Source organism: Physeter macrocephalus, chromosome 9 (genome assembly GCF_002837175.3).
Source record: "Physeter macrocephalus isolate SW-GA chromosome 9, ASM283717v5, whole genome shotgun sequence".
In the NCBI taxonomy this organism is placed as follows: domain Eukaryota; kingdom Metazoa; phylum Chordata; class Mammalia; order Artiodactyla; family Physeteridae; genus Physeter; species Physeter macrocephalus.
In genome coordinates, this window is record NC_041222.1 from 107,044,741 (window position 1) to 107,057,166 (window position 12,426).

Here is a 12,426-nt window from a genome sequence, read left to right on the forward strand (position 1 = left end):
AAAGGATGCTCAACATCACTAATCATTAGAGAAACGCAAATCAAAACTACAATGAGGTATCACCTCACAGCAGTCAGAATGGGCATCATCCAAAAATCTACAAGCAATAAATGCTGGAGAGGGTGTGGAGAAAAGGGAACCCTCCTGCACTGTTGGAATGTAAATGGATACAGCCACTATGGAGAACAGTATGGAGGTTCCTTAAAAATCTACAAATAGAACTACCATACGACCCAGCAATCCCACTACTGGGCATATACCCTGAGAAAACCATAATTCAAAAAGAGTCATGTACCACAATGTTCATTGCAGCTCTATTTACAATAGCCAGGACATGGAAGTAACCTAAGTGTCCATCGACAGATGAATGGATAAAGAAGATGTGGCACATATATATACAATGGAATATTACTCAGCCTTAAAAGGTAACAAAATTGAGCTATTTGTAGTGATGGACCTAGAGTCTGTCATACAGAGTAAAGTAAGTAAGTAAAGTAAGTCAGAAAGAGAAAAACAAATACCATATGCTAACACATATATATGGAATCTAAAAAAGAAAAAAAATGGTTCTGATGAACCTAGGGGCAGGACAAGAATAAAGATGCAGACGTAGAGAATGGACTTGAGGACATGGGGAGGCGGAAGGGTAAGCTGGGATGAAGTGAGAGAGTGGCATGGACATATACACACTACCAAATGTAAAACAGATAGCTAGTGGGAAGCAGCCGCATAGCACAGGGAGATCAGCTCATGCTTTGTGACCACCTAGAGGTGTGGGATAGGGAGGGTGGGAGGGAGATGCAAGAGGGAGGGGATGTGGGGATATACGTATGCATATAGCTGCTTCACTCTGTTATACAGCAGAAAATAACACACCATTGCAAAGCAATTATACTCCAATAAAGATGTTAAAAAAAAAAAAGGCCACCTTCCCACTGTCAGAAAAAAGTTCAGCTTCCCCAGACGTTTACCAAAGCCCTCAGGGGTAAGGGGTGGGCAAGGCCACGGGGTTTCCTGGGAAATCTGGGGCTCCCGGGGATGGGTCGGTGGGTACCTGGAGGCGCTAAGCATGGGTAGGAACTGGACAGCCGGGAGGAATCACTGGTGGTGTCTGTGTCTCCGAAATCTCTCTTTTTAAGTTCCACATGGCCAACTTCCAGATCTCAGCACCAGGTCAAATCAGAGCACTTCTGTGGGCGGTAACAGTGTTCCCAACTGACCCGGCAGGCAGTGACACGCCGGGCCAAGCAGCGATGCGACCTGGGGTCAGCTCACCGGCAACCTTCCGTTGTCAGGGCAGGAGATGGGCGGCGGCCCTGAGCCCTCAGGGATGAATGCCTTGCCGTGTCTGTCCTTGTCACACATCGATGTGCAGCCATGCCTCCGGGGACCCCAGCGTCTGGCTGCATTTGCTGTCATGCTCCTGTCCTCACATCCTGCTCTGGCCGGTGAATTCTCTCGCTGCAGGGAGCACACCCTACAGACAAGCTGTGGAGGAAAATCCTTGAGACCCTGCAACTCTGAAAAATCTTGCCCACATCTCCTTATGGAGTTGGAGGTCATCTTACACCAGAATCTGGAAGGCGCTGCTTCGCTGTCTGTGTGCCTCGTAAGCCTGCTGAGAAGTCCTAGGTCACTCTGATCCCGTTAGTTTGCTGTGACCTGGTGCTTCCTCTCTGGACTCGGGGAGAATCAGGGCCTCGTCCTGGATGTCGTGAATTTCACAGCAGTGCACGCTGCTGTCCATGTGTTTTCATACGTTGTGCTCTCAGCGGGTCCTTTCCATCTGGAAACTGATATCCTTCCGTTTGGGGAATGAAAAAAATTTTCATTGATAATCTCTCCCCTTCGTTCTCTCCTCCTGGAATCGTACTTACGAAGGTGTAGTCTACCGGGGTGGGTCTCGACCATCTACTTTTCTTACCTTTTGTCTCTTACATCCCTTCTCTGTCTTTTTCTCCTGCTTTGCGAGACATTTCCTAACTTTCATTTCGGCTACCAGCTTCTTCATTGCAAGCACTCCTTGTTTGCTGAAGTCCCTCCTCTCCTCCCCGCTTATACGTTATTTTTACTTCTTGGGTGCGCTGATTTTCTTACCCCTCCGACGAGAGCGCTGCTTTGTTTTCACATCTTCTTCTCTTTGCAAGTCTGTTTCCTCCAGGCTGCTTTTTGGGGAGTTGCTCACGCTCTCCTGTATCATCCCAGAGGGAGGCTTCTTCAGACGCCTTTGATCTCTTCTTGTCCGACATGGCTCTGAGCTGACGGGAATCTCTGGACAGCAGAGAGCGGCTGTTCACCCTGGCCTTGCCCTGGGTGTAATCTAGATGGCCTCTGTCTTGGAGAAAGTCCCGCATCATTACGGATGGATTTTTTTTTCTCTTGGGATGTTGCCATCACCCAGAAATGAGCCCTTCGGTCTCCGCCAGGCTGGCCTTCTAGAGGCCAGGTTGGGGGGGCGGGGCAGAGGCACGCAGATCTCAGGGTTCCAACAGTCCCACACAGTTTTCCTTTGGGCGTCTTGGTGCCCTTCCCTCTCTCCCCAGAGATTTCTCCCCAAACCTTCTTGGTTCACAAGACCCTAAGTGTCTCAGTCATTTTTTACGGTGCTCCAAAACCTAAAGATATACCGAATAGCCTCCTTTGTTAAGCAGTTCTTTCTAAAGAATGTACTAATATTTAGGCCTTGACAAGTTAGTTATTGTGTTAAAAAATACATATAAATTGAAGGAAGAATACCAATATTTTATTCTTAAATCACCGCAATCACTTACTAATGGCTGTGTGTGTCTGCTGGGAGGGCACAGCCCCTCCTGGAATCAGATGGGACCCAGCCAGCCTGCTTTCACGGTCCACCTGATTTTCACGTGGGACCTGCTTTTTATCGCACACACACCAAAAACTCAGTTTCACAAAGCTATGACGTCACAGAAGAGAATGTAGAGTGATGTAACGTTGGAACTGTTGCAAGCCGGCGGGTGTCCCCACGAGATGTCAAGGGTCACCGTGTTTGTCAAAAATCGCCAGCATCTCCAGCACCTCTGCCGGATGGTGTGGCCCCCAGGGCGCCTTGCCGCACAGTTTGGGAACCACAGGCTCTACCCAGCCCACTTCTGTTTACTCCACTACCTTAACCTGGAGTCGCGTTCAAACCTCCTCACCGCCGCCCTCCTACAGCTCAGCACCTCAGGACGTTTAAACTAGAATTTACTTCACATCGTGATTCACGGAGCCGAAGCACAGATTCCACTCTCCAAGATCTAGGAGGGTGGGTGGCCCCGGTGATGCACATCGAAAGTCCGGGCACCGCACTTTTATGGGCACCGTACCGCAACCAGTAAGACACGTTGGTTTTTGGAGTTTCGATTTTGCGTGCCGTGAGACAGTGCTACGGAAGTTAACGCGATACAGTTTGTGGCTGTTTGCACACAGCTGAGTCAGGACCTGAGCGCGGGCAGCTGTCGAAGGCGTCTTCTGTGGCCCTGCCCCCGCCACACTGGTCTTTGAAGGATGCAACCAGGGTAAAGTCGGAACATCAAAAAAGGAGGCCAGAGCAGGTACTCTGACAGACACATGTGGGTTCTGAGGAAGCTGACTGCTATGGACTCACAAAGCTGTCTGAGAAGATGGGTGATGCAAGCTGACTTCTGTCTAGACGAGATAGGAGTGGAAAACACATCAGACAGACCCATCAGAGGAGCGACAAGAAAAACCTGTTTCCGTTGCACAAATGCATCGGCAGGGAATGGGCTGTTTCCTTCCTTATCTAAACATCTAATCCCTACGGGGGCTGTGACCAGGCACTAGTGCATTTCAGTTTCATTTCTAGGGCTTTAAAATATCTTGCCCATGAATAAGAAAAAAGAAGGAGAATGAAGAGAAGAAAAAAAAGAGATATATAAATAAATGAGGGGGGATATGGGGAAAGAAAGGGAGGGAGAGCAAGAGTGATCATGTCAGGAAGGGGAGAGAGGGCAGGAAAACCAGGATGCTCAGACATGTTCTGAATTTCAAAGCCTACTTATATTTTAGCATTTGGAGAATATCTCCGACCTAGTTCTGTAAAATTTATCTCTTGCCTCAGATGTATCGTAGTCATGTCGATTTTTCTCCTCTCCGCTTAACAGTGGCTAAAAAACAGCCACAAGGGAAGCCAGTTCCTATGTACATTCTCTAACGTTGAGTAGTTCAGGGGTCTGTCTATTGGATGTAATAGTCCATCAGGTCACTGAAGGACAGTAAAAGATTCAATACATGTTCTTTTTTTTCCCCTGGAAGCATCAATGGTCAACTTCAAGTCAATGTTAGAAAACATTCGCCTACTAGTAAAGGAATCGTAATCATACCTGGTTCTGTCAGGCAAGTCAGGACATTATTTAACTACAAATATGTGTTAGTATTTGCTTGTTCTAAACTTCTAACTCATAACAACTCATGTAAGCAGTCATTTGAACAGTTGTTCACGCGTGTGGATTTTACTTAATTCTCCGTGCCAAGTGTAGATTTCTGAGGCAGGGTATTTTTTTTTTTTTTTTTTTTGGCCATGCATCTCAGCTTGTGGTATTTTAGTTCTCTGACCAGGGATCAAACCCGGGCCACGGCAGTGGAAGCGCCGACTCCCTGGACCACCAGGGAATTTCTCTGAGGCAGAGTATTTTAATGGTCCTGTATGAAAAAAAAAAAAAGAAACAATTCCAACCATGTCGTGGAGAATATAATTGTGGAGGAATTATCAGAGGTCGAGGAAGACTAGTGGTGTTTTGTTCTTCATAGCTCCTGACTATATACGTGTTTGCCTTGTATTGACAGATTTGCTTGAAATATTGCTCTATCAAGAATTATCTGTCTTCAGCAAGCGCTATTATCGTGGTTTGAACGGAGGAGTCTGTTTTCTTAAATGCTTCCAGATCGAACCAAAGGGAAAAGAAAAATAAGAAACTTCAGCGAACACAGCGAGGGCAGACTTTTTCACACGTTGCTAGGACATGCAGTTTACAAGGAAGGCCTTCCGTCTCCTGCTCTTCTAGGCATGATTTTGCCACATTAAACCAAAAAGCATTTAAGAACATTCTAGAGGTCAGACTACCCCATGATGCTGCTGAGGACTGGTTTCACTAAATAACTCAGGATCAAAACTATATTCTAGAAGCAAAACAGCAAACGCGACTGAGACAGGTGTGTACGGGGTCTGAGGGGTGGCGGAGGGGCCGAAGGAGTTTCTCTCTTCCCTCGTCACCCAAATACTCCGTCTCAGTTGGCGTGTTGAGAGCTTTCAATTTTCAAACACACACGTACTCCGAAACTAAACTATGCAGTTTCTCACCAGGGTTTTACATTTTCAGATGATGCTTGGTTTATGATTTTCCAACATAGATCACAGGAGACATTTAATAAATCATATCACCTGTGTAGGTGATGACAATCGATAAAACACGATGAAAGAAGAGTTGCATGAATTCAAACAGAATCCAAAATGCAACACCAAAGCAGTCTTAATCCATCCCACCAGGAATGCCTTCAGAATTTTTGGCCCAAGATTTTAGTTTTATTGTACATAAAGCATCAAAAGAGATAACCTGCTCCATAGATGTGTTCACACAAACTTGCTTGTGGATGAAGGAGATATTTGCTTCCTACTTTTATATCTATCTACCTATCTATCTATCCATCCATCCATTCATCTATCTATCTATCCATGTCTGCCTAGTCTATTTAAAATAGCAATGTAGGGCTTCCCTGGTGGCGCGGTGGTTGAGAGTCCGCCTGCCGATGCAGGGGACACGGGTTCGCGCCCCGGTCCGGGAAGATCCCACGTGCCGCGGAGCGGCTGGGCCCGTGAGCCGTGGCCGCTGAGCCTGCGCGTCCGGAGCCTGTGCTCCGCAACGGGAGAGGCCACAACAGTGAGAGGGCCGCGTACCGCAAAAAATAAAATAAAATAAAATAAAATAAAATAGCAATGTAAAAGATATGCCTTAACCCCCCCATAGGATTTCCACATCAGGTCATGCAGGAGATGGAGTCTCAGAAGCCCCCTGTATCAGGGAACAGCACTGTGCAATTTTATACAAGGCCATGTCACAGCAAAATATGCAGTTGTGTTGTATCCACAGTTTGAAAAGTGACCACAGTACCTGACGTGGGGACTGTACAGGTGGGCAGTGGGGTCTGGGTGTAACCCACAATAAGAAGGTATCAGATTAGCTTTTGCACAGCAAAGGAAACCATAAACAAAACGAAAAGACAGCCCACAGAATGGGAGAAAATATTTGCAAATGAAGCGAACGACAAGGGATTAACCTCCAAAATATACAAAAAGCTCATGCAGCTCAATAGAAAAAGAACCCAAACAACCCAATCAAAAAATGGGAGGAAGATCTAAACAGACGTTTCTCCAAAGATAACATACGGATGGCCAATATGCACATGAAAAGCTGCTCAACATCACTAATCATCAGAGAAACGCAAATCAAAACCACAATGAGGTCTCACCTCACACCGGTCAGAATGGCCATCATCAAAAACTCCACAAACAATAAATGCTGGAGAGGGTGTGGAGAAAAGGGAACCCTCCTACATTACTGGTGGGAATGTAAACTGGTACAGCCACTATGGAGAACAGCATGGAGGTTCCTTAAAAAACTAAAAATAGAGCTACCATATGATCCAGCAATTCCAGTCATGGGCATACACCCTGAGAAAACCGCAATTCAAAAAGACACATGCGCCCCAATGTTCACTGCAGCACTATTCACAGTGGCCAGGACACGGAAGCAACCTAAATGTCCATGGACAGATGAATGGATAAAGAAGGTGTGGTACACGTATACAGTGGAATATTACTCAGCCATAAAAAAAGAACACGATAATGCCATTTGCAGCAACATGGATGGACCTAGAGATTGTCATACTGAGTGAAGTAAGTCAGAAAAAAACAAATATCATACGATATTACTTATATATGGAATCTAAAAACATGGTACAAATGAACTTATTTACAAAACAGAAGGAGCGTCACAGGCAGAAAACAAACTTATGGTTACCAGGGGGTGAGGGAAGGGATAAATTGGGAGATTGGGATCAACATATACACACTACTGTATATATATAATAGATGATAAGGCCCTACTATAGAGCACAGGGAACTCTACTCAATACACTGTAATGACCTATATGGCAAAAGAACCTAAAAAAGAGTGGACACGTATATGTGTATAACTGACTCACTTTGCTGTACACCTGAAACTACACAACATTGTAAATTAACTATATACTCCAATAAAAATTAATTAATTTTAAAAAAGAAGGCGTCAGATCAATTCCAGTTTTTTCCCCTCAGGATGACACTCACAGCATCCGCTCCGCTTTGGACGCTGACAGGCTCACACTCTGCTTTTCAGGCCCCGGTGCGCGGGTGTGAGAGGCTCAGGGCTGACCTCGGTCTCTCTGACCAGGAGCCACCACGATCCCCGAGAAAGGCCGAGCCGGCTCTGGCTCCCAAGAGATGTGCAGCCGGGTCTGCGTGACGCTGCAGCAGAGACACACGTGTTCCACCCTTTGGCAAGAAGGGAGTGAAACTGGTGACTTTGCTGATGGGAAAAATACTAAGAAAGTAGTCTTCGAGGAGGGTGTACTGTGAAACACCTGGACAAAAATTTCTGCTTCTCTTAGAAACATCGTTTTCGTCTATGAGGAGCCATAAAAATACAAGAAGTGCGAGGCGGGAGGGGAGGGCACCTGGGCTTCTGGACCACACAGCTCTGATGAGGGCCAGGGAAGTGCAATTCCAGGGCAAGATGCCTTTCTTCCTGATGCAGCATCGGACGCGCTCATGGGTCAGGGCACATAAATGAGAGATGCCCTGTGATCACTCTGCTGACATCTTCGGGCTGCTTTCCCGTGAGGTGCGTTTCCAGGCTGGGGTCTAGTTGTCGGTGGCTTGTGGTCAGCAGAAATATGCAACAGCTCACTCTTTTCTCCTGGAATCTTAGGAGGATGTTTTTTCATCTTGAGCTTAGTTTGCTTTCTGAGTATAACAGACTACAGTTTTAAAAGCCTTAAGTCACTGAGCTTGACCTTCTTGTCTGAATGGAACTTCATGTTTCCCTAATAAAGAACTTGATGTAAAACGCAGCGTGCAGACCCCACGATAAAGAAGATATTGTCTGTAAGGGGGTTTCACATTTCCAGGGAACTGCAAAAACACTGTTCTGCTTATGGCTTTAAAATGGAAACAAAGAGCTATTGAAACCAAAGAGATACATTACCAGAGAGAAAAAAAGAAAAAGCTTCTTACCAGGTTCAGCTGTGGATCGAGGTTCTGTTTCCCACATGAGAAAAAAAGAAATCAAAACAGAGTATTAGACTGGGCTTCCGTTCATACTAAACCTACCCATCTTTTTCTGTGGCCTTGTCTAGGACATGTCTGCAGAAATGGTGCAGACAAACTCCATCAGGGCGGCTTTAATGTGCTGCACCCTGCACGTCCTCCCCACTCGGAGAACAGAAATCTATGCATCTCACACTACAGTATATACAACAGATAATCAACAAGGACCTACTGTATGGTACAGGAAACTCTACTCAATATTCTGTAACATTCTATATGGGAAAAGACTCTGAAAAAGAATGACTATATTTATACGTATAACTGAATCACCTTGCTGTACACCTGAAACTAACACAACACTGTAAATCAACTATCTCCCAATATAAAATAAAAATTAAATTAAATATTAAAACAAATAAAATGCAAAGAAAGAAAGGAAGGAAGGGAGGGAGGGAGGGAGGGAGGAAGAAATCCACGCATCTCAGTGACTAAGCCCTTCCTGGTACTCCTGGAGCTGGACTAGAGGGCTTGGTCAGACCTGGGGGTGGCGGGACGGGCCCCTCTCCTTACTCTTCTGTAGGATCCGGAAGTCTGGAGAGTCCTGGATTTCACTGCCTTGTCGGAACCACTGGACCTGCAGCGGGGGTGTGCCTCGGACCCGGCACTCCAGCACGGCCGCCTGCCCCTTGGAGGCTGAGATGCTTTGCAGCTCCTGAAATGCAAGGATCCGGGCACGTCAGGCCTTGGTGTGGTCTCACCCAGCTTCACAACCGACAGCAACACTTCCCAACCTTAGAGAAGCAAACGCAGGCTTTGCATCATAAAACCGGGTCAGGAGAAACACCTTTAACTGCATGTAATGACGTGAGTAAGGCTTCCCATGGGGCCGGCAGAAACGCTGGGCCCACCCTGCAAAGGTACAGCTCCAGTATTCATGGAATTTTATGGTAACGGGTAGGGTACCTTTATCTACACTGAAGAGTGAGCTGGTGGAATGCAAACGTCTTTAAAGAATCGCACTCCATCTGAGTGTAGCTTACTGAGAGACCCAGACAGGAAGGCAAGGAGACCCCACTTGTCTCCCAAGCTCTGAGCTTCTCGCGGGGCGCCACCTCTGCCCACCAGCTTCCTGGGGTGAGGGTTGGCATTTTCTCATTTGGAGATTCTGAGTGAAATAAGAAAACAGGAGCACTTCCCCCGCCTGACCTTCCTTGCCTCTTCCCCCGCTGTCACCCTGGTGCCGCCTACTCCAAACTCCAGCCCAATAAATGTTTACAACCCAACAGACCAGAAATGCGTTTGGCTTCACAGATGCAAAGATGTGAAGCTTGTAAACTGGCTATTAAATACAAAGGAATAACTGGCCCCTTCCAGGTGTCCGCACTCTGCCTTTCCCCTCTGCGACTGCTTAGCCATGGGCCCACTGAAACTTTTTGGCTATTTACCCTTCTGACTACAGAGTATTACATCTGATAAAGGACATGAAGAACTCTTAAAAGAAGTCAAATACGATCAAGTAATTCACCTATGCAGAGACCCAAAGCAAACATATTCACATCAGGAAGTTTTGGGGGTTTTTTTTTCCTATTTGTTTTGCTTTTTATTTTACATTTTTCTGAAGAGCCAGCCAATGGTGTGCTGGGAAAAACAGACCCTGCAGCAACTGGCCTGCAGTGTGTGTGCCCCGGCCCTGTGGGATTCCTCCAAGTCCATGATGTGGGCAGAACCATAAAAGTCTACTGCGAAGTCTGGGAAGGCATTTGATAAGAATTTTGGTGGCTAAGGTCTTTTTTTTTTGGTTTTTTTTTTTTAATGGAAAGGTGAAGATTATTACCTACTTCTGAGTGCATTCTCTCTCCACCCTTATTTTTAACCGTAGGAAAATCTCTGGTTTTAAATTGACTTTCACTTTCTGATTGGTCCAGAAGGCGCTAATTTAGTGGATCAGCAGGGAAGATGTGGCCCACGGGGTCCAGCTTGTGTGGATGGATGAATCAAGGCCCCCGGCTTGTCCAGGAAGTGTTCACAGCACGTTACAGAGGCTGCACAAATATTCTTCATGTGTGAGCCTTCAGACACCACGGGGGACTCTGCTTGCTCCTAGGATTATGCATTTTGTTCAAACACTGGAAAATCACATAGGTGGTAAATGGGAAGATGCCAAAGACTTTACACAGTTAAACCTCTGCGGATAGCCCAGGTGCGCCCCCTGGCCCCTCCCGGAGCGAGCTTTTTCTCTTGACAGAGGCCACCGTACACACCGTTCGCTCGTAGGAACCGCAGTGAGGACCCCAAGGGAGGCCGAGAGCCACCTTCAGAGGCTGACCTCGGCAGTCAGGGCCGTCCACTCGGCAGACGCTGGGACCCCTGGGTGTTGTAGGGTCCATAGAAGAGCAGCTCTCGTTGTCAGGTCCACCTGATACTGAGATTCCTTGGAGGGTCTACTGCTCTGGGGAGAAATGCCACACGGAGCAGGCTGTTCTCCCGGCCCCATGTGTGTCCCTGTGACTCAGAGCCCCGCTGTCCCCGCCAGCTCCGCGGCTTCAGCTCAGCCCCGGGAACCTTTCCCAGCAACGTGGGAGAGCACGGATGGAGGCGCCAGTGGACTTGCAAAGCCCAGGCCACCCCCTGTCACCACCATCCCCTCCGGAACCAGAGCCCAGGCCCCCAAAGGACAGTGCAGAGCAGGGAGAGGCGCCGCCCACAGGAAAGGGCGCAGGTGCCAGTGAGGAAGAAGAAGACCATGCAGAACGGGGGGACATCCACTGTCCAGACCCAGGACATGGAGCTGCAGGCACGGGGACACGGCCCTGAGCTCCGGCCACTCTACAGTTTGCGACTTAAAAACTCAAGCTTTGTAAAAATGCTGAAGTCTGGTTTACTTTTCTTTCTATTAAGCTCAGAGAACGCTTCCTGGTTTTCTCTGGGGAAGGAGGGACACTGCTGCTGGAACCTCTGTCTCAGGAGCTGGACCACACTGCAGGGGACAGGAACAGGGTGTGTGCCTGGGACTGAGGGTCTCTCATGGCCTTGGAGGAACTCCGCGGCCCTGAGGGAGGAAAGGAAACTCTCGGGGCCTCTCCCCTCCCTGGTGCCACCAGGACACGCTTGATCAGCCACAACCCAGAGGTGCACGGGGCCCTGGCTCCAAAATCAACTGTGTCCCCAGCAATACTGTGGCAGCTAACACAGATTTCCTGGCCAGTTTCATGGGGCTGCTTGAGAAAAACTCTTATACTACAGGTAAACGTGCCGTGCCCAGCCCTCCGTAAACAACTCCTGCTCTAAGCACCAAAGGATGGACCACCTCATGGGCTGTTACACCGACACGGTTGTTGGCAGGTTTGACATGCCTTGTTTTCTTTCTTTTTGGGTATTCTATCCTGGGAGGTGACTTCAGTGCTGCTGTCAACAATTATCTGTTGCACCCTCCGGTCAATACTCTGTTTAAGAAAAGGTCTTTAAGCAAGCTGGATGCAGGCTGGCTTAGGAGAAAGAAATCATTCCCTACATGAAGACCATCCAGATGCTCTTCTTGGCTGTCTTGCAGATTTATAGCTTTTAGATGATGGGTTTATAGAAACTGCTTTCACATTTGTCTTTAGTTACTTGGAATTGATTTTTGTGAGAAGCGTGAGGTCGGGGCCCACCTCTGCTGAAGAACCCACTTGTGGGCGCTCTCCGGGCCTCGTTCGTCCGTTTGTCCAGCCTTGAGCCAGCACTGCTCTCCTGATGCTCTGGCCTTGGGAAGTCTTGACATCTCAGATCCCTAACACCATCTCCTCCTGCTTGTGCAGGAGGGCCCTGGTTGCTCTGAGCCACTTTCTCTTCCACAAAATATTTAGAATCAAATGGCCAAGTTCAACATCAAACACAAATAAAAACAAGGAACCTGTTGGAATTTGAGCTAGATTTGCATTGAATTTAGAGACTGGTCTAGGGTCATGACTTCTGACAGTGTACTGGCGCACAGGCATGGCGCACCTCTCCCTTTACTTGTGCCTTTTTATTTTTATTTTTTTTTGTGGTACGCGGACCTCTCACTGTCGTGGCCTCTCCCGTTGCGGAGCACAGGCTCCGGACGCGCAGGCCCAGCGGCCGTG

The 12,426-nt window shown here is 47.6% G+C and overlaps 1 protein-coding gene across 3 annotated transcripts in view; it reads right to left on the minus strand.

Annotated features, from left to right (window-relative positions):
* The window catches only part of PALLD (palladin, cytoskeletal associated protein), a 388,874-nt gene that overhangs the window by 213,473 nt on the left and 162,975 nt on the right, over positions 1–12,426 (minus strand). For all 3 annotated transcript variants that reach the window (XM_028494272.2, XM_024130749.3, XM_028494273.2), the window contains exons 7-8: positions 8,894–9,035; positions 8,291–8,314 (exon numbers count right to left, since the gene is read on the minus strand). In XM_028494272.2, coding sequence (XP_028350073.1) covers positions 8,291–8,314; positions 8,894–9,035 — 166 coding nt within the window. The remainder of the gene's footprint in view (positions 1–8,290; positions 8,315–8,893; positions 9,036–12,426) is intronic.